The sequence below is a fragment of the Dromaius novaehollandiae genome, chromosome 4 (assembly GCF_036370855.1).
Source record: "Dromaius novaehollandiae isolate bDroNov1 chromosome 4, bDroNov1.hap1, whole genome shotgun sequence".
Lineage (NCBI taxonomy): Eukaryota > Metazoa > Chordata > Aves > Casuariiformes > Dromaiidae > Dromaius > Dromaius novaehollandiae.
In genome coordinates, this window is record NC_088101.1 from 18,131,123 (window position 1) to 18,151,560 (window position 20,438).

General features: G+C 42.0%; 2 protein-coding genes across 2 annotated transcripts in view; one reads left to right on the forward strand and one right to left on the reverse strand.

Moving 5' to 3' along the window:
• The window catches only part of METAP1 (methionyl aminopeptidase 1), a 28,221-nt gene extending 26,020 nt beyond the window's left edge, over positions 1–2,201 (forward strand). The window contains exon 11 of the mRNA XM_064510510.1: positions 91–2,201. Within this exon, the coding sequence (XP_064366580.1) occupies positions 91–251 (161 nt within the window). The 3' untranslated portion in view covers positions 252–2,201. The remainder of the gene's footprint in view (positions 1–90) is intronic.
• Positions 2,202–4,990: 2,789 nt separating this feature from the next.
• Positions 4,991–16,212, reverse strand: LOC112988552 (alcohol dehydrogenase class-3). The gene is made up of 9 exons (XM_026109130.2): positions 16,057–16,212; positions 12,900–13,001; positions 11,842–11,983; positions 11,236–11,323; positions 10,297–10,516; positions 9,292–9,552; positions 8,395–8,530; positions 7,369–7,507; positions 4,991–5,329 (listed from the first exon to the last, which is right to left on the reverse strand). The coding sequence occupies exons 1-9, from the start codon at positions 16,066–16,068 to the stop codon at positions 5,305–5,307; spliced, it is 1,125 nt and encodes a 374-aa protein (XP_025964915.1). The 5' UTR covers positions 16,069–16,212; the 3' UTR covers positions 4,991–5,304.
• Positions 16,213–20,438: the final 4,226 nt, after the last annotated feature.

Consider the following 20,438-nt stretch of genomic DNA (forward strand, 5'->3'; position numbering starts at 1 on the left):
TATAGTTGGTTGATTTCCCCCCTCCTCCCCTTTGGAGAACTGGTATCTTGTACTTAAATGATGACTTTTTGACTATTTCTATATTTTTAGGTGGTTGGCAAGATGAAACGTGGCCTGATGGTTGGACTGCGGTAACAAGAGACGGAAAGCGATCTGCCCAGTTTGAACACACTCTTCTGGTCACCGACACAGGCTGTGAGATCTTAACCCGACGGCTGGATAGCATTCGTCCGCATTTCATGTCCCAGTGATAGTCTAGACTGAGTAGGTGGATCTGAAAGATATATATATTTTTTTTGTCTCTGTACTATGCATTTTATTAAGAGTACAGAATAGAGGGGGATTTCATCATTTATTTTGTTCTCACTGACTGTAGATAAGAGAGGAATATCTTGAAGAACCTGACCCAATGTCTGGAAAAGCAGAGAATTTAAAGTATTTTCTGCTTTCCTCCTACCTACAACACTCGTACTATATTTTTCTCTTTTTCTTCAGTTACTTCTTTAGCATCTTTCTTCCAATTAGATCTGCAGTTGCTTCTGTTGCTGCCATGATACTAGCTAGAAAAGTGTGGGTTACCTTTCCCACTGGGACTTGATATTTTGGGATCCAGGTTTTTTCACTACTTCAGTGTGCCCTGTCTCTCTTGGTGTGAGTGGCACCTGAGTTTTAAGCATTTCTAGTTCCAAAGACCTGCTCTTGCTCCTGCAGATACTGTTATAATGGGCTGGGCCTTGTTTATCAGTTGAGAAGAGTTGTTGGGGAGAAGGAAAAAGACATGCATGTTGCCAATAGTCTACTCTTACCTTTAATTCTGTCCCATTTCTCTGCTGATTGCCTCTGTTATAATTGTGGCTGTTGGTGACACACTGTGTTAATGGCGGGACTTAGTTCTGTTGCTGGGGATTGATAATACTGACTCCCTACTGGGAAAATTACTAAATTCTGTCTTAAGTGCAGCTCCCTGGAACAAGCCACTTCTCTGCTGGGTGGTGTTTGGGAGTCTCCTGCTCAGAAAGCTGAGTGAAACTGCTATATCTGAGTTGACTAGAGAAAGGAATGAAACAAGAACCAGAAAAAAAACATGCGTCATGAGATCCCTGTGTAAGTTAACTGTGGGGCGTTTTCTGAAGGTACATCCACAGTAGCTGTGGGGGATCGGATTTGCAAGACTCGTAATGGGATAAGTATATATCTCAGAAAAAGTCTGAGTGTGAGAAAAGGAAGCATCTTCAATTTTTTTTTTTTAGTAATTTTTAAACAGTTAAGGTATTTTCCTCAAACAGTTGAGTGAGTTTTATGCTTTTGAAAAGTCTTAGGGAGACAGCTGTGAAAACTGATCATTTCCCTCAGACTGGGTATAGGGCGGGCAACGACAGTACATATACCACTTTCTTTTGTTAATGTGTCATGCCAAGCTGGAAACTGTCACCTTAAGGATTGTGGACTGATTAAGCCTCTGTCTTCTCCCTACCCTTCTTTCTCCCCTGACCACTTCCTTTCCAAAAATCTTTGGTGTGTCTGCTGAGGGAGTCTATTTTTTTTATTTTCTGAACTGTAATGAAAATTATTTCAGACCCCATTGCAGACTTCAGGTCTTACACCACTGTAACACAAGAAATAGTTGAACCAATGCAGACATTAAATCATGCAATCATGGGCATAAAACACACCTTTTACAAGGTGTCTGGTGAATCTGTTGCCACATTAGACCTAACCTTATGAGGTACTGCATGCCCTTGGCTCCTCCTGGCACTGCAGAATTTGAATGGGGGGAAAGGGGTAGTGCTTCACAGAACTGGACGCACTATATGTACTACCAAATACCAGACTTGCCAGAAAATGTCTTCTCTTCCCCGAGTGCCTCAGACCTCTGTTGCTGTAAGAGTATCAGTGCGGTAACATTTTCATTACCTTTATTTTTAATTATGCAGTAAAGTGACCTGAAATGGTGCATATAGAGTGTGTGTGTATGCGTGCATGTGTGTGTGTATAGATTTTAACTAAACAGACGGTGGTACTTGAGTGGAATTACTTGCATTGAATGAGATGTAATGAGATGACTATCCTGGAGGTTTGCCCACCATATCACTCACCTGAATGGTTACAACTGTCTTGCATTTTCTATGTGTGTATGTGTGTGTGTGTGATGGGAGGGCTTCATTTTTCATCTATAAAATAAAAGTTGCAGCTGCTTTTAATGGAAATTACATTTTTGTGATACAAAAACAGACACATCCAGGTTTGCTTGCACTAGTGCAAACCCTACTGGTAGATGCATGCAACCAGTTAAAAATCATGCTTAAACCTGTGCATGCATCATCTGAATATTTGTCTTTGCACAAATACAAACATATTTAGCACTGCAAGTGCTAAGCTCTGATACTGTGCATTTCTGCTTATAAATTGAAATCACAGTAACAAAACTGTTTACTGAGTTAATACTATTACTGTACACTTAAACAAGTGCAAAGTTCAGACATCATCTATACCTGTTGAACATGAGATAACACATCAGTCTGAAGAACAGAACTTTTTTTTGTTCTCCAATATTTTATCAGTTTCCCCCCTTCTCCCCCTCCCCCCCCCCCCCAACTATCCAGGTATAGGTTTGCTTGACCATTACATATTGGACTTGTGCTGGCTGGGTTTGAAAAGTGATATATTTTTGATTCTTCCAGAAGTTGCTATCTTTTTTTTAAAAAAGAGTGTGCCTCAACTTTCTAATAATGCTTTTTAAAAACTATATGCACTCCTACCAAAAACACAACCATGCAATTTGTTCTGAAGCAATCTCCTGAAACGTTTTCCCTTTACCACCAGCTCCAGTTCTAAAATCACGTAGGAGCTAAGAGTGTGGAAATGTTTCATGCTGTTTCTGCAAATTGATCTGAATATTTCAAGAGATTTGATAGCTGACGCTGAATAAAAATAACAGCATGAAGATGAGACAACCAAAAGGCTGTACTGAGGAGGGGCAAAGTGAAATTTCTGTGCTGCTGTTGCTGGCTGTCATGTAAAAGATGCAGGGTGATTTCATGTACTGTCATTTGGTGGAAACATTTTGTTCCTTGACATTCTTAGAATGGGCAAGATGGTGGTTTAATACAATATCCTCACAATAAGAAGAGGGTGTGAGGAAGAACCTTTGTGTTAATGTATCCCTCTGTTAGCTGGACAACTTCGAAGAGGATACTTCAAAGATGCTGCATTTAATCAGCTGCTTACAGGACAGAGTGGATTGAAAACTCAGCTGCACAATGGCTAGGACATCAATTCTTTAGGCTGGGAAGAAGCTGCAAGTCTTTCATGGGAGTTCTTCAATATCATTAAATGCCTCTCTTTCATTGTTGTTGATTTATCCTGGGATTACATGACTAGCTTTCCACCAACACAAAGTTGTAGATCCGCTAACGCAGTAATATAAAGCAGACAGTGGGGTTGTAGTTGTACAATCTTGATTTAGTGCGTGCAACCTAGAGAACCAATTGTTGCAGTGTAAAATACTTTAATTCTATTAAATTCAGTTGGGGCATATTTTTGCTGAGATGGTGATCTAAAAGCTACTAATGTATTATTGATGCCATCCTATAGTTACAGGGTGCTATAGCTGGAACTGGTTATTGAGCGGTTTTCACTGAGTTCTAATGTTCAATCAGAGTTTCTAGAGCTACAGGGTACTGAGAAACACTTCACTGCTGTTTCAGATGGCTCACTGCTGTTTCAGATGGCTAACTTTCCAGGTACAAGTTCACTTCGTATTTCTTTTGGATGCTTAAAATTGTCATCTTATGACATTCACATGATTTGAATTTTGTTGTTTACTCTGTATTTCTAACTTCATGCCAGACAAAATCTCATCTATCTTCAGAATGCTCTAAGGATATATTTCTAATGATAGATGAAAGAGGTTAAGCTGTCCCAGTTGTATAGCAGCATCATGGGGTAAGATGACTATTGGAAGAAATTATAACAAGATTTAGTGTTTGGATTCAGAGAGCTCACTGTAAGGGTTGCTTCTGCATGATCATGTTTGCTTGATCAGTGTCCTTGGTGCACCAAAAACCACTGACTTGCATATATTTCTTACTGCTCTTAACTCAGGAGCCTTTCTGCCTCTGTTTCACCATCTGTTTTCTGTCCTTCCCTTCTTTTTTTGGACATGCTGCACTGCTTCCATGTTTCAGTTCTAAGAAATCTTACCTAGTTAGGTCACTTCAACTACAGTAAGGAAGTAGTGACAAAACTCAGGGGCTTAGGGGGAAAAAAAAACCCAAAACACTGCAATCTCAAATTAAAACACGTAAATAGTGAAGCTTTTGTCACACCATGCCTTTTATTGTTCTTCCTCTGTGCACCTCAAAAGGAGACTATTGCTCTATTAGTAACATAATTTTCTGTTTCAATGGCATGATCCTAGTTCTTACTAAATAGAGATAAATCTTGCAGTGGCTGCCAAGGCTTCTTCAGTTGCCAGTAAGTTTAAGGAAGTGGCAAAACTTTCTCCGTGTTATTGAATCTTGGTCAATTTTCTTAACGCTTACTTTTTTTTTTTTTTTTTTTTTTTTTTTTTTTTTTTTTAAACAACGAGCCTATCTACAGCTACTGTAATGAACTAAATGGGAAACTAAGCAGAATACAGACCTCCCAAACTACCATCAAAGTACATCTGGACATTTAGGTCATACATCCAACCACAGCTTGGCTTCAAGGTAGAGCTGGATATCCTTTTTCATTCTTGGAATAGCCTGATATGTGTGACAGTTGTTTGCTTGCCATTCTCTCACTGCAGTTACAGTGCATCAACACTGCTTCCCAACCAAGCAATGCTTATTAAACTACCTCGTATAACAAATCACACAATATTGTTCACTATTGGCTCAGAAGAATGCTGTTCCTCCATAACATGTGTGCATACTGTAAAAGCACTAGAGGAAAACAGTAGTACTCAGCAATCAGTGTCTTAATGCTAAAGAATTCCAACACTGCATTTAGAAATAACCTTTTATTAAGTAGGTTGAGATAAGCACTAAATTTAAGGAACAAGTACATAATGGAATTTGAGGAACAAGTACAGAAACAGGAGTTTCAAGATCAGCGTTAATTATGTAATGTTACTCAGTGGTTACTTTTTGATTGTTTTGTCAAAGAGCATGTTATTTAATATTTGGAATACTCATCCTGAAATACTTTGTCTTCCTAGTCCTAGGGAGTCTTCATTTACCTGATCTTGTCCTGTCAGAAATTCCATTATAAGAGGGCAGTGACCATGTTGCTGACCAACTGGAAGGTCCACATTTGGCTCTAAAGCTTTAGGACACTTCGAATGCTTAAAATGAAAGGAGAGAGGAAAAAACAGTTATCAATAAGTTCATTTTCTCCACCTTAGTCTGCTCCCCTTCCCATTTATGGCCAAGGCATACTTTCGCTTAACTTTCATCTCCTGTAAGAATGAGTTCCTGCTTACGCCTATAGTAAATATTCATTAAAAATCCTGCCTAAAAATAGGCTGTAATGCCTGTTACTATCTATTACTCAAAAATGAAGTTTCAGTAGCGGTTTCAGTGTCAGTTTTCAGTAGCTAGCCAAGAAGCTTGATGAGAAAGACTAAAATTATAGGCATTCCCTCCTCTTTCTGCTGCCTGGAGAATTTTAACATTCATTATTAGTTTCATAGGACATGCTTAGAAATAAAGCACTGAAGTGATGCACAAATTCATAACTGGGAAAAGAGATCAACTGCTGGATGACATTTGAATAGTTGCTGCAGTGTTTCCAGTTGTAAGAAGTACAAATGTAATTACTGTCACCTGAATTATCCAAAATAAGACTACATATGAAGTAAATCTGAAATAATCAGATAAAGCAGAGAGCGTCAACTATTTCTGAGAAAGGGACATGCACTAAATCAAAATCAGTATGGACTGAGGTCAAATACAAAGAGGAAGATGAGTTCTTAGGATAATACAGGCAACTCTGTTTATCTGTATGTAGATAAACCTAAATATGAATAAACAGTTGCCTGCATTAGTGCAAATATGCAGGAAGAGATTCTCTTCTAATTAAATGTTTGCTCTCTACTTTTTCTTGTCTATCAGCTGATTCTTCCCTTCATTCAATACATGTTGTTAAGTAGTATGTGACCTACACTACCATTAAGCTGGGTGCTGCTCTAAGAGGCACTGGTAGCTATTTCATTAAGAGTCTCTGAATTTTCAGCAAATTAAAGAGCATCTCATTAAAACTGTCATTTAAGAGGTGTGCACTAAGTGAGCTGGCCTCTATCACAAGCCCACATATGAAAATACATTGCAGGACAAGGTTTAACATAGCTGAGGCTAAAACTGACTGTTCCTTTCTCCCTTCTCTTCAGTGCCTTATGTTTTTTTAACCTGTAGATTCAAGTTTTGCCACTGTATCCCCATGCTGATCCCCATTTTCCCTCAAGTGCACCCATGCCCACATTTGCAGGGGGCTTCAAAAGGACTGCCTAATATATCCTCTAATAAGAACACACCCTACCCTGAGCTTTGTGCTGCTGTTGCAGGTTGGTCACTATTTGCAAGGTACACCAGTTGCTGCTCACCACTTTTCGGGGGCAGCAAGGCTCATGCATTCAGCAGATTTTTCACTAGCAAATAGAGTTGCTTCATTCTGCAGTGGAGTCAGAGCCTCACTAGCAATGTTTAATACAGATCACAGCTATGATACAAGTCTGCAGTATGAATAGTCAAAACTGCCTGGCAAAAATTTCTGTATAGCTAGCTGAATATGCTAAGTAGCACAAACCTGTCATGTTAATGTTCTAAACCCATCATACTAAAGAAAAAAAAATCTGGTATTTTAAAATATAGCACATTAAAAGATCATTCCAAATGATGGTTTATACTGGATCTACCCTAGTCCTAAGACAATAATTGTTGTTTGAAAATCTACTATTTGGTTCAAATAGACTAACAGCTTAATAACTTTTGTAAAAATGTTAGATTTAATTCATGGGAACTCTCCTTTAATCTCGCTACATTTATTTTCCGAGGAAGAACGTTCTAGCAATCAGTTTCAGAAGTTGAAGGCTAAAACTAACTTCTTCCCCTCTTTCCTTTTTCAGTTTTACAGAATGTCATCTTTCCCTTGCACACTGTTGCTCGCTTTTAACTGTCTGCCTTTCTCATACCCACTATATAGACTGATTTCAGCACACGCCTAGACGTCCTGAGAAAGCATTTGTTTCATCTCAGTATAAACGTACATGCCGTACGTCAGCCCTCATCCTCCCTGTTTAAAACATGGCACTGGCCACAGAACACATACTTAGACACTGTCCCATCAGGAAGCCTTTCCTACACCCTTTAGTATTATGAACGTTACCTCTTTCCTGAATGCATCAGCTCAAAAGCTTCATTAACTTTGTCAAAAGGCAGATTGTGAGTCACAAATTCATCAACTTTGATCTTTTTGGACATGTAGTCAGTCACCAGTTTCGGTACGCTGTCTACGCTCTTCCAGCCTGAAAGACAGTAAGTGTGGATTTGTTTTTCCCCTGTCCTCCCACTTCAGAACAGAGACGAAGAAAAGTGTACAACCCTTGCAAGGGTACCTATATGATAGATATTCTGAGAAACTGAAGGCCTGAAATCAGCAACGTTTGTCCCTCCTGCTCTAGGAGGGCAGTGAGTAAGGAATGTAGGAGGACAGGCTAGATCTGGCAAGAGAGCACATTTAGGCATGTTAGTATTTCAGCGTTGAACACGCAACAGCCCTCACCTCAAAGCCTGCCCTAGGCACCTCCACCAGCCCCCGTGTGTAATCTTTGTATTACTTGGAAAAACAGCAGCGTAAGAATGGTGTGAAGTCTGGATACCTATGTGACTTCAGCAGTTACTGAATTCCCCAAGTTACTGCTGGCTGCAGAGTCTCCACATGCCTTTGGTCTGACAGCAGAAAAGGCTGATTGTGAACTTATTGCTTCTTATTTTAAAGCTTCTTTTATAACAAGTTTCCACTTTAGTGACTAAGTGATGCTTCTTTCTCATATGGAGCCCCACAATTTGCTTAGTGACAACAAAAACATGTTTATGCAAGTTCCAGTCTCCCCAGAGATCAGGTCCTTTTAGTGCATATCCCAAGTTTTCAGCTGCTAATAAAGCAACTACTCTATACCACTCAAAACTGAATAGCGTATGGCTATGTTCTGCATTTGAAATTTGTGAGATATGATACCAAGAGGTTTATCTGTAGCCTGTCTGTAGGAATATAAGATTTTAAAAGCCAACACAGCATTCTTAATAATCTGCCAGTAGTAAGTTTCTTCCACAAGCACAAGCAAGGCAGCATGTTCTTCCTGCATTTAAGCCACACTAAGTTATGTGTGCCATCATACCAAAAGTAAGTTACCTCCAAATGCGGTCCCTTTCCACGTGCGCCCAGTTACTAGCTGGAATGGCCGGGTAGAGATCTCCTGACCGGAAGCGGCGACTCCGACTATCACACTGACTCCCCAGCCTTTGTGGCAGGCTTCCAAGGCAGCCCTCTTCACAGGGGGGTAGGACAAAGCAGAGCATTTATCACTAAGGTTTATGCTGCATATACGCACTGTGAGTTATGCACTGGTACAGGTTATACTCCCCCCCCAGTTAATGAATCACCACATCAGCATTTAAGGAACAATAAATACGCTGAAAACTACATTAAGTTTTCCACTGTTTCAGACACCTTATATGTTAAAGATTCATTTTGCTCTTTTTATATCCCATCTGGCTGCCAGAGAAGTCACTCTGAACTTGCACTGGAAGTTGTGATAAAGCATAATAAAGAGATCAGAGGCAATGTAGACCTTGTTACTGACGGTTTAGGAATGCTGTTTCCCTTCCTGAAAGCCTAACTTTACATTTAGCAATACTTTTATTTCTCTGTATTTTTAAAGGTTAAATTCATTATTTTGTGAAGGAAAGGGATGCTGGGTGCTGAGATTTTACTATTCATTGTACAGTATATTTTATATGTGATTTCTGTAAACGTTTCCACTGTCATATGAGAACTCAGGGTTTTAAATAACTCCCGTTAAGGAAAAAAAAAGGTTGTGAAGTATAAGAAAGCCATTTTCAATCTAAGTGGCATTTACTTTCATTATATAATTAGGAGTGGCTGTAAATTGGCATTTTTTAGTCATAGCAGTTATCATTACTATTTCAAAAAACAAAAAATAGCATGGCATGTTTTCTGTAACAAGAAAGCAACTCATTTGCCTATTTAGCTAAACCAGTTCTAAGTGGTAGCTATGCAAACACTCACCATGACTCCAACGTTACCAATGCATTCAAATGAATAGTCTACCCCGCCATCAGTCATCTCAACCAGCACCTCCTGAATGGGTTTCTTGAAGTCTTGAGGGTTAATGCACTCAGTCGCTCCAAACTCTTTGGCTTTGGCAAACTTATCCTTGTTAATGTCAATGCCAATGATCCGGGATGCTCCTGCTACTTTACAGCCCATAATAACTGCCAGCCCAACTCCTCCTAAACCAAAGACAGCACATGTAGAGCCATGTTCCACCTGAAAGAGTAAGAGAAGAGCATCAGCACCACACAGAAAACTCATCCTTCCATGTCAGTGTGAAATACAGGTTAAGAAGTCTGAAATGAAGGAAATGTGTGAGTAAATACATACAGCTACAAGACTTTATCACTTAGATAAGGGGAACTATGCAGAAATTTCATCTAAAAAGTTCTTGAAGTGCTAAGTCTTCCTTTTTGCCCAAATACAGGGAAGAACTAATTGGGTGAGGGTTTGCTGTGCAGTAATTCAACACAGAGTTGAATGGAAGCAGGTGTGGTCAAAATACTCTATACTCAGTGCTTTTACAGCAGCTTTGCAGAAAACAGCCACTGCTTGTCTCAGCCATAATTCTGCCCATGCACACACCGGGTACCCAACTCTTAAGTCCCCAAACACTCCAAAATGACTGTGCATCTGACTCCCATAACCTGCCCTGGACTCATGTACACTCACCTACCAGTTCTGTCTCACCCTGATCTTCAAAATGGGATGCAGATTCTTTTCACTGCCTGGACTTTCTCTACAAGGCATCAGGTTCTTTAAGCTGTTCTGGTCTTTATGGAGAGATTAGAAATTCCTAGCTAAACTTCAGCACTTAAAGAGAATAAAGCAGTAGAAATTTGGTACCTCAGGGTTATCGTTCTAAACTAGTGCCTAAGCTGTCTGTGTCCTCTGGCTCAGGTGTAGTGTTGCTAAGCCATTTGGTTACAGGGAAAAGCAAGAGGCAACCACAGCCTTTACCTTAGCAGTGTTAACAACAGCCCCATAGCCAGTTGAGATGCCACAACCCAGCAGGCACACTTTATCAAGAGGCGCTGCAGCATCTATCTTAGCTACTGAGATATCGGCCACCACAGTGTACTCCGAGAAGGTGCTAGTCCCCATGAAGTGGTATATCTGCTTTCCTTTGCAGGTGAATCTGCTGGTACCATCAGGCATGAGTCCTTTCCCTTGAGTGACTCTTAAAGCAAAGACAGGAAATTACAGTCAGAATCTAAGCAGTGACTATCCTCACTAGATAGTATCCTTTAAGCAACCCAGTGGTACAGCTGCATAATTGCACCTTAATTTTGGAAACATTCCAGTGAACCTAGGAGCCTACAGCCAACCACCACAAGTCATCATTTTTACTACGCCTTAAATCAATCCACTTAATGCATCCAAGCTAGACCAGCTGTCAAACAGTATTTATGGTGTATCAGTCCCAAATGCGGAGCAGCCTTCCCTTCCTCACCACCTTTATTGCTTACTGGACCTAGCTGGAAATTCAGCTGGGAAGCAGGTTTGAAGGTAAAAAGGGCTTCCCATACAATTCTGTACCACATAATAGCTTTGGGGTTTACTCCACAAGCTAAATTCCCTGAAGTATTTCCCTTAAGTATGGATTAAATATGGAGTAAGAGTGTTCATGTTTCCAAAGCGGTGAATGCAAGCTAGCAGATCACACCTTCAAATACATGAAAACAAATCAGATTTATGTAAGGTCAGAAAAGAAACTAAATGTTAAAGAGAATGGAAAGGACTGCATAACTCCCTAATGCATGCACTTTCCAAGTCATTAAATGATGCATCAAGAGATTTATTCTTCCGAGGCAACTCCCATCAATTACATTTGATAACTAAATCAGGTGCACATTGAACAAATACTATACTGTGTGTGAAGACAAAAATCATACAAACCTTATCTTCTGGCACAGATTAGTTTTAGGGTTCTTACAGAACTTGCACTCTCCACACTGGGGGATGTATAGAGGTATAACTGTATCCCCTAGGAAAAAAAAAATATCTGTGGTTAGTTATTGAATCAAGAAAGGCACTAGGAAAAACACAGAGTTCACTTTGATTTTCATGGCTTTTATGTGAGCCTGTTCATTTAAAATCTTGTTTTTGTATTAGAAACTGCTTACAGAATAAAGCAGCAGTGTTTATAGTGTGTGCTAGATAAAATGCTATTTTTCTCATGTCTGAGCAGACAGCCAATCAAAAATTAAACATTCCAGAACAAATAGGAACATTACTGCAAAACAAAATAACCCAGAACAAATAGTGGAAAAAAAACACGTTGAAACATCTCTTGAGCCCTTTAATTAAAACAGCAGGTAATAACTATCATTTGAAAGAAAAAAAAAATCTTTTAGTTATATTGACCCAGTTTCAAGTAAGAACTCTATGAGCTGGGATCCTTCAAACATTCAGTCCAGAGCACATTAGATAGATGAGTGCTGTATCTCACAGAGTAAAGAAAACTAGGCAGACAAAAGTAAGATTGGCAAGATGTTTTCTTACCTGGCTTTACTTTCGTTACTCCTTCTCCAACACTCTCTACAATCCCCGCTCCTTCATGACCCAAGATCACAGGGAAACATCCCTCAGGATCAGCACCACTCAGAGTATAGGCATCAGTGTGACAGACAGCAGTGGCAACTATCTATAAAGAAATATATCATCTGAGACATCTTGAAGAATGGAATAGTAGCATGGATTTAAATATTTCCCTGTGGTCAGTAGTTCAGGACTACTGCTGGGACAAGTCTGCCAATCCCAGCAGTTTCTGCGATGCTGCCAACATACTTTCACTCCTGACAAGGTACATGGTATATCATACTTTGAAAAAGGAAAGTCATGATAGTTCATCTTTTCTCATTTCCATTGACTAAATTGTGATGTTGAAATTAGGAGGAGATGACACTAGAAGTCAGCACTCTAAATCATCGCAAAGCAGGTTGGTGTCCCAGATTTGAAGTCAGTCTCTCAAAGGTAAAATTACCAGAAAGTCCACACACTCAGTATTGCATAAATCCAGTTTAAGTCTTAAACAGCACGTAGAGACCATACACAAACCCTTCCACAGAGATAAATTTCACCTTAACGTATACTTTTTGGCAGATACAGGCTACTAAAAAGTCCTGATCAAATCAGCAGCTTAGATTTGGAAAATCGAGAGAGTAATCATAGTTCAACAGTCAGTAATTTATGGCCTGAATGAAGTAAAATCCAGTGTGTTATACACCTGCAACAGGTCTCAAGTTGCAGCCCTTCAAACAGGATCAAAGATGTTTCTAGCTTGGATGTTTTGTGGACACTTGGCCTCTAACAACTGGAATTGATCCCCAGGGCTAGCCATGACCTTTAGTCCAGAGTGTGGACTGAGACCAACAAAAATTAAAACATGTTTTTCATAAAGAAAAGATCAAAATACCCAAATTTTCTTCTCTGGGAAGCCACCTAGGACATTAATGAACTAATGCTATCCATTTAACAATTTGGTTGGTAAACAAACTACTCAGCTTTAATACTCAGTCTCCCAAAATACAACGCATGCAGTTAACAGTCAACTTAATTACCTTAATACGAACTTCATGAGCTTTTGGTGGAGCAACCTCCACCTCCTCAATAGAGAGTGGTTTACCTGCCTCCCAGGCGACAGCAGCCTTGCATTTAATAACCTAAAACAGAACAACAACAACAAAAAGGGACATTCGTTGTATGGTTCATTTAAAATAATTCTTGTTCAACCAAGTGAGGAAGCAAGAGAAAGGCTACTGCTTTTGGAAAGAATCCCAGATTTGAAATTACTAATTTCAACACAAAGGCTTAATGGCCCTGTATCTGCTTTCAGGAAGCTAAACAAGAATGAACAAACCAAGATCTGAGACTTGAATGTTACTCTCTTACTGAACAAAAATATAGTAAAACCAGGAGTGCTCAGGAGATGCTCGAATACTGCAGTGAAATGAGCAATAGTAACAGACTGGATAATAAAAGTGGTGGCTTAAAAGGAGAGACTGGCATTCATCTGAGATGCACTGCTCAAGCACAGGGTGTTCATGTTCAAGAAATCTGGAAAGCGAAGTGGAGATCACTTAATCGTCCGAGACCCATGTTAGGAATGAATTTCTTGTCCTTATCAGGACAGCTGCTGGGTGGAATTTCTGCCAGGGGAAATGCGTGCGTGCGGCTAACATGCAGAGCCCTCCAGTGACGGATAGGGACCAGAGAGATTTTGCTGTATGGTTATTGCCAGCAAGTTACTGTGCACTAGCACCTCTGCAGAGCCTGCACAGATTACTGTTAGCATTTCTTCCATGTAAAGGAGGCCTAAGCCACTGCTGTGACATTTGGAAACGTGAAGTATTTCACAGCATGAGCTGTGTACCAATGCAAAATATGATGTTACCAAGATAAGAGGTGTTACATGTGTGCGTGCGTTCAAGCAAGCTGTGATGTTCCTGTGGAATTGCTGAAAGGGAATTTAATGCAAATTCCCCAAACCAAACATTCAGCCATCCAACCTTTTGCAATTTCATTGCCTGGAAGAAATAACAGTGCCAGGACCCACTTGCTGAGCTTGCCAGGTCTGATTCATCACCTGCATATATACAATAAAATAATAGGGTAGTTCATAATTTTCTGTAATACTTTTGTCCTACAGGAAACAGTATTGGGCCTTGCCAGAACCACCTAACACCCTCGCTGTACCTGAAATAGCAGAACTACAGATGTTTCACTTGGCTCAAACTTGCTAACTACAGCCAACCTTAAAAGACCTGAAGCTTTGTAACCATGGCCTGGAGCGAGACAAAGCAGATACCCATTCCTACAGCCTGCAGAGGCCTAGATTGGACAGAAATGCCCTTAACCTACAGCTGTGAACTTCTCTTGTCCTGCTTTTTATTACCAGCATAAATATTATAAAAATGCACCAAATATAACAAAGTAGCCATGGAGTTACAGTGCGGGCATTTCATCATAATCTCAAAACCTACCAAAGAATTTGCCAGGAAATCTAAATTCAAGGCACAAAGTACAAGGGGAGCCCTCACTCTGTAAATCATTTACTGTTTTTCAACCCATCTCTCTTCCTCTCCTTACAAAGTCACTTGCTTTCTCAAAGGAGATTTGAGTGTTCCCAAAATTTGAATTCACACAAGTTTATTTAAAGGAAGAATTAAAGAAGGGAAAAATTCTTATATATATGAATTCTTTTTTATATATATATATATGAACCTATTCTTATAGGATAAATTCAGATCTTCCTAAAACTGATATTACACATCCTAAAGCACATCCTGAAGTAACAAGTCATGATTCAGAAACTGTTAAACCAACTTTTCAAGTAACAATCAGTTAATATGTCCATAAAGGCTCCTTGCTATCCAAAGTGGCTATCAGAATATCCAAAGGCTCAGAAAACTGGGCTTTTTTAAGTTTTATGTTGTTGCTTTGCCGAGAATCTTGAAACAAAAAATTGGAAAGGCTTTGTTCAGTTTTTCATTTCTTTATTAAATATATTAGCATGAAAAAGCAACTGTAGAGCTGCTGTAGCTAAACATGTAACCAGTTATCGCGTGCAACATGAAACCAAGCTCCGTGCGAGGACAGAGGCAGCCCTGTCCTCTTCTAAGCAGCTGCCGGCCTGGACCGGCTTTCAGCATCCGGACAGTCGGCAGCCAGCCTGCTTGGGCCCAGGGCACTGAACAGCTGCGCTCGAATTAAAGCGGTATTAAATAAGTTTGGACTACCAAGACACGCTGAAAGCAGTGCCACAGCCTTGCCAGGCACCGAACGGTCTCCACGGCAGTCCCACGCGGCTGCTGCCCACAGCCCCGAGGGAGACAAGACCCCCAAGAGGCCCCTTCTCTTTTTCCCTCCTGCTCCACGGTCGCAGGACACAAGCGTTGGCTGCGCTCACCCGCTTTCCCCAGCCCGCTCTCTCGGCGGACAGCATACTATTTACTGCTTTGCGACAAAAAATAAAACCTGACCATGCACACTGAGGTGTCAAGGCCTCCCCGACCCCACGTACGAAGCAGTTTCCCTCCTCCTCCTCCGCGCCCATTAAGCCGCATCTCTCCAGCGCCTAAAGACCAGCTCAAACTCTTCGGGTGGCTCTCCCAGCACCGTGACTAAGGAACTATCTAAGCACACGGGGGGAATCCTCAAATCCGGAAGAACGCGCATAAACCTTAAGTATAACACACAATACAGCAACACATATATTTTTAGCTCCCAGTCCTGCAAATACAGCAGGAACTTCCCACATGGAAGTAACTGCACTGATTTCTTTTACATACGCTATATCCAGAGACAAGGAGAGCCAAAGCGCAGCAGCGCACCCCACATTACACGCATTAGTGCTGCAGCCTTGCACCGCGGTACTTACAAGCCAACAGTAACGACCGCGCTTGCAAGCGGCGGACGCCCCGCACCTCCAGGCCCCAAAGCCGCGACCGGAGGAAGCGGGGCGCAAGGCTCGTGTCCGCCCCCCCCCCCCCCCGCATTTCCCAGCACGCGCAGCGCGTACCGCGCGGCGCTGCTCCAACTACCCCGCAGCAGCCGCCCGAAAACACTCCAGAAAACACCTTTTCATTACAAAAATAAAAATAAAGTCCCATATGTGCCACACGCAGCGCAGCGCGCGCCGGGGAACGTTCCACCCTCGCCCGCTCGCGCCCCGGGCGCCGCCGTGAAACGCTCGCGCCGCGCCGCGCGCTACCTCACCCCGCTCGCCATGGTGCGCTGCTGCCCGACGGAAGGGAAAGGCCGCCGCGGCGCATGCGCGCTGCGCTGCGCGGTGCCGCTTCGCGTCGCGTGCCGCCGGCGCGACCGTTAGAGCCGTTGGTGGGGGGCGGGGGGGCTGCGGCGGCCGTTGATCTAGGGCTGGCGCGGCGGAGCGGCCAGGTAGGGCGGAGGGAGCCTGCTGCCGCGCCGCCGGCTGCCCTGTTTGCCCGGCGGCCGTTTCTGAGTGTTTCCCAGTGCTTCTCGGCGTGACGGCAGGGCAGGAGCTCCCCCATGAGGTGGCCGCCCGAGGGGCCCTGGGGCGGCCCAGCGGAGCCCTGTGTGTCTCCGTCCCTGCCCGTCGGAGGCTGCAATCACAGCCACTGATAAGAAACTGGGGGGCGGGTTAGGAAGCCACTAATTCTGTTTTTCACAGTCTCATGGTGCAACACTTTTCTTCCTGCAAATCTTGGTGTTAGTACTCGGTGTGAGGATGTAGCTGTTCTCTCACATCTTCCCCAGTGTTGCATTACAAGGTTGCTGGGTTTGTGGCTTTTTACGTTACAGTCATCGTTTCACAGCACAGTCTCGTCAGTCTAGCAGGCAGATTTATGTTATTCTGCCTGTAAAGGAACAGGTGTGTTACCCTGCCTAGGGGGTCCAGTCCCCTGATACTGCAGGCACAACGTTACCTTGTCCGAAAAGCAGATTCGTTGCCCGGTGTGCAATAAGCCAGTAATTACACACTCAGGAGAGACATTTGTTTATTTATTTCAGAGTTGCACAAGCCTGGGTGCTCGGTGGTTTCCCACAAATCGAGCACACCCCCCCAACTTTTCAAGTAGCATTTATACAAACAAATTGCCAGATTTGCAACTTTCCCTTTTACACTGATTGGTTAGTGATTTCTTCGTTCCCTGGGTCCCACCCCTGCTTCTCAAGGTCCTGATCAATTAACACTGCCCCAGCTAGGTCAGTAGATGTTATCTCCCAAGGTCCTGACGAAGAGGACATAATCCAGACCCCTTAATTAACACTGTCTCAACAGTGAGAGGAGGCTTTGCTTCCCAAGGTCCTGGTGCCCAAACAGGCCTTATTTCACAGCCTTGACATCCTCCCTTTCGGAGAGTGGGGCACAGGAATGCAGACTGCTTGTAACTCCCTTATCTTTCCAGCCTGCACCAGCTCTGGGGCCCTTTCTTACCGAACTAGGAGCGCGGCCTAAGGCTTCAGCAAATTTAGCTACTCATGCTAAGCAAGTGTGCGGCTACTCATGCTAAGCAAATTCTATCTAAGATAGAAGTTATCCAAATCTACCTACTTCAAACATTCTTTCTGAGCTTCTCAGGGTTGTCTTGTAACAATCTGACCTTTTTTCCTGAACGTACAGCTGTAAGAGGATGCTAACTTACCCCTTGTGTAACTACTCTCTTAAAGATGTGGTGTGCATGTAGATATATTCCATTTTTTGAGGAGTCACCCTTTTGCACCCAGTGTAGAGATATTTGGTAGTAATCCTGGAGGCAGTAGCTGTCCTTGTGTCCCCAGTGTAGGTCTTTTGTAGACCTGAATCTGTACTTGGACAGCTAAGCCATAGTGGTGGAGGTGTTTCTGCTAGGCAGCAGTAGGCTTTGAGCTGAATGAAAGCAGTCCCTTTGTGATGTAGGTGAAGAGATTCACATTGTCAAAGCAGTGAGATGGAAGATTTGGTTGAGATGCTGTGATACCTTGTGGCAATCTTTGAAGCAAGGGTACTGCTCCTGCCATCTTGGCCCTGCTGGGATTGTTAACCTGCCCACACTTTTCTTTTGCTTTCTGAAGGACCATTTTTCTCTGGGGCAGGATGGGAGGGGCTTCTCGTGGGATCTGCAGACATCAAAATCAAGTGAACACTTCCGCTGTTGGGATTTTACATGTGAGGTGCTGGATTGTGCCAGAGGAGCTGCAGGGTGTTACACAGTTTTCCTTAGTAAGGCACAGAATTTTTATTTTCCGCTGGCATGCTAACAAAGCTCAGCAAATACCATAGTTAAGCAGCAGCACCAACTTGGGGGTAAAAATAACATAAATTTGGAAATCTGTAGGCTCAGGAAGGCTGGAAGGTAATTTGGGCAGTGAGAGTGTTGTATAGGTTTCACATATGGTGAAATATGTTGAGAAGGAATGAAAGGGGATGTGATCAAGCTGTCTGTCCCATGGCCTTCTTGAGACTCTCTTATGGTTTGGGCTGTTTGTGTGTCTTCTTGCTTTCACTGGCTACTGTTAAAACCCTATTCAAATCAAAGCAGGCTTTGTCCATTTCCTTGGTTAAACTCTGCCTCCCCTGTGAATTTCATGCTCTTGGTCACCTTTGATTCATCAGTGCTTCCAAAAGACCTTCAAACTTCTCATCCTTAGCTAAATTCCACAGATGTTCCACTTTGTTAGTTGCTATATCTGTGAAGTTACAGAAACTTCAGGTGCTGATCCTGGCAGGCAAAAATATGAATGCATAAATCATAAATACCTTACTGCTCACTGTTCAATTTTGGAGATTAATGTGGATTTTTTTTTCTTCCCTTATAGTTTTGTCATGCTGTCTCCAATGTTGCCTTGTACAATTGGAAACCCCTGGACATAGTAAGTGATTTTGCAACTTCCTTTCTATTCTCTGTGCCATGCAAGTAAATTGAGTTCACACACTGTACTTTTGATTGAACTGTCTATTGCTTTGTCATGCGTGTTTCAGGTCTGTATAGGAAAGTTCTGTAGGTCAGGATTCCCAGTGCTCCTGTGCTCTCTGGTTTTAATATTGGCTTGTTTTTGGTGTGTTGTTTTTGCAAATATTAAATGCTAATCAGGAATATCAGTTTGGACTGAGAAAAAAGAAGGGCTTGGAAGCACTGTGAGCATGTGGGAGAAATGCATGGCAATTGTGTTTTTGCTGGAAGGCCTAACCTTGGAAGATGTTTTCTGTTCCACATGGCAAGTGATGGGGAAAAGCCCCAAACAACTATTTACGAAGGATGGAGGAAATTCTGCTAGAGGGACATTACTATTGTGGTATTGTGTGTGGAAGGGATCATGACCAATTTGGAATCTGCTAAGGCCGTACCTGGGCAAAATAAGGTGGATAAATAAAACAGGAGGTGGGATGGATGGTTTCTGGTTATAGCATGCAACAGATAGAGAAATTGGGCTCAAATAGGTGAGTATCCTTTGCCTTCCACGTAGCCCTGCTTTACAGACCTTTGCTTTTATCCAATACCACATGACATTGCTTTCTATTGCAGGGATCTGCAGTACTCTTTTTTTTGGTATGTACCTCCAGGGGGAAGCAGTTTTAGTGAGCATTTTCTGTACCTTAGCTTGGCTTTGGTGTACAAGAAGATCCAGGCCAAAAAGTCACTTGCAAGCTTGGCAGATAGTATATACCAAAAGAAAATGCAAGTGATCTGCTAGGGTGTTCATCCCCGGGCCAGTCTGAGTGCCAAAGGGAGCAACTTGCCGTATGCCATTGTCAGAACTAGGAGGTGATGTCTAGGCACTAACTGCTGGCTGCCACCAGCCACACAGGTACACAGATTGGCAAGTTGTGGGGAGGGTTGGAGGGGACTGACAGGCCTACGGAGATGTGTTCACACACGCGTTGCCTGGTTTATTTGCCCAAACAGAAATGGTGCTTGATCAACCTAGGCATAATTTTTCTCCTATTAGCACAGCTTTTTCCATTTAAAACAAATAAACCTTGACGAGTTTTGTTAGATATATTTCATCAGAACAACTGCATTGAACCTGGGATAGTTGTGCCCCAATTTTGCAAGTGCCTGTGTGTAAGTGGAGCTGTGCTGCTCTGTAAACTTCAGCTATGGTTCCTTGAGTGTAGCAGTCTTTTTGTGGGGCATTGCTCTCAAAACTGGCCTTTTGAATTCTGGTTTAAGCTTTCCTACATTTTCCTATGAAGCATTGGTGATAATACTTTTGCAGCATTAAAAACAATTAGAAACTTGTGTTGTTCTTCACTCCAGCAACAATTTGTTTCTGTAAAGCACAGCTGCAGCTGGTTGGAAAATGGAAGCATTTAAAAAATCAAAATTGTTTTCATTTAAAATGTTCAAAGCTGATCAATACTTCTTTGGTAACTCATAGTGAATTAAAATATTCTGGTTTTGTGAATGCAAATATAAATGAAAAATATTATCCTGTAGTTCTAGAAAAGACTGGCACCAAAGCAAAAACCGTAGGAGTTATTTCACTAATGCTATAGCACTAAAGTATAATACTAAAGTTTACTGAAGTAGAATAACTTTTCAAACTAAAGAACCATGTTAATTAGATGTGCTCAAATCTAGATATGAAAGTGTACAAAATGATCATTAAAGTTTTACAGAAGAAAGGCATGCAGC

What these genes read in the sequence shown, in the direction of transcription:
- LOC112988552 (XM_026109130.2), bottom strand. An exon ending in AATCTGTGCCAGAAGATAAG is followed by an intron (nt 10,517 to 11,235) that starts GTTTGTATGATT and finishes CTTTGCTTTAAG; the next exon opens with AGTCACTCAAGGGAAAGGAC. An exon ending in GAAAGGGACCGCATTTGGAG is followed by an intron (nt 7,508 to 8,394) that starts GTAACTTACTTT and finishes ACTGTCTTTCAG; the next exon opens with GCTGGAAGAGCGTAGACAGC.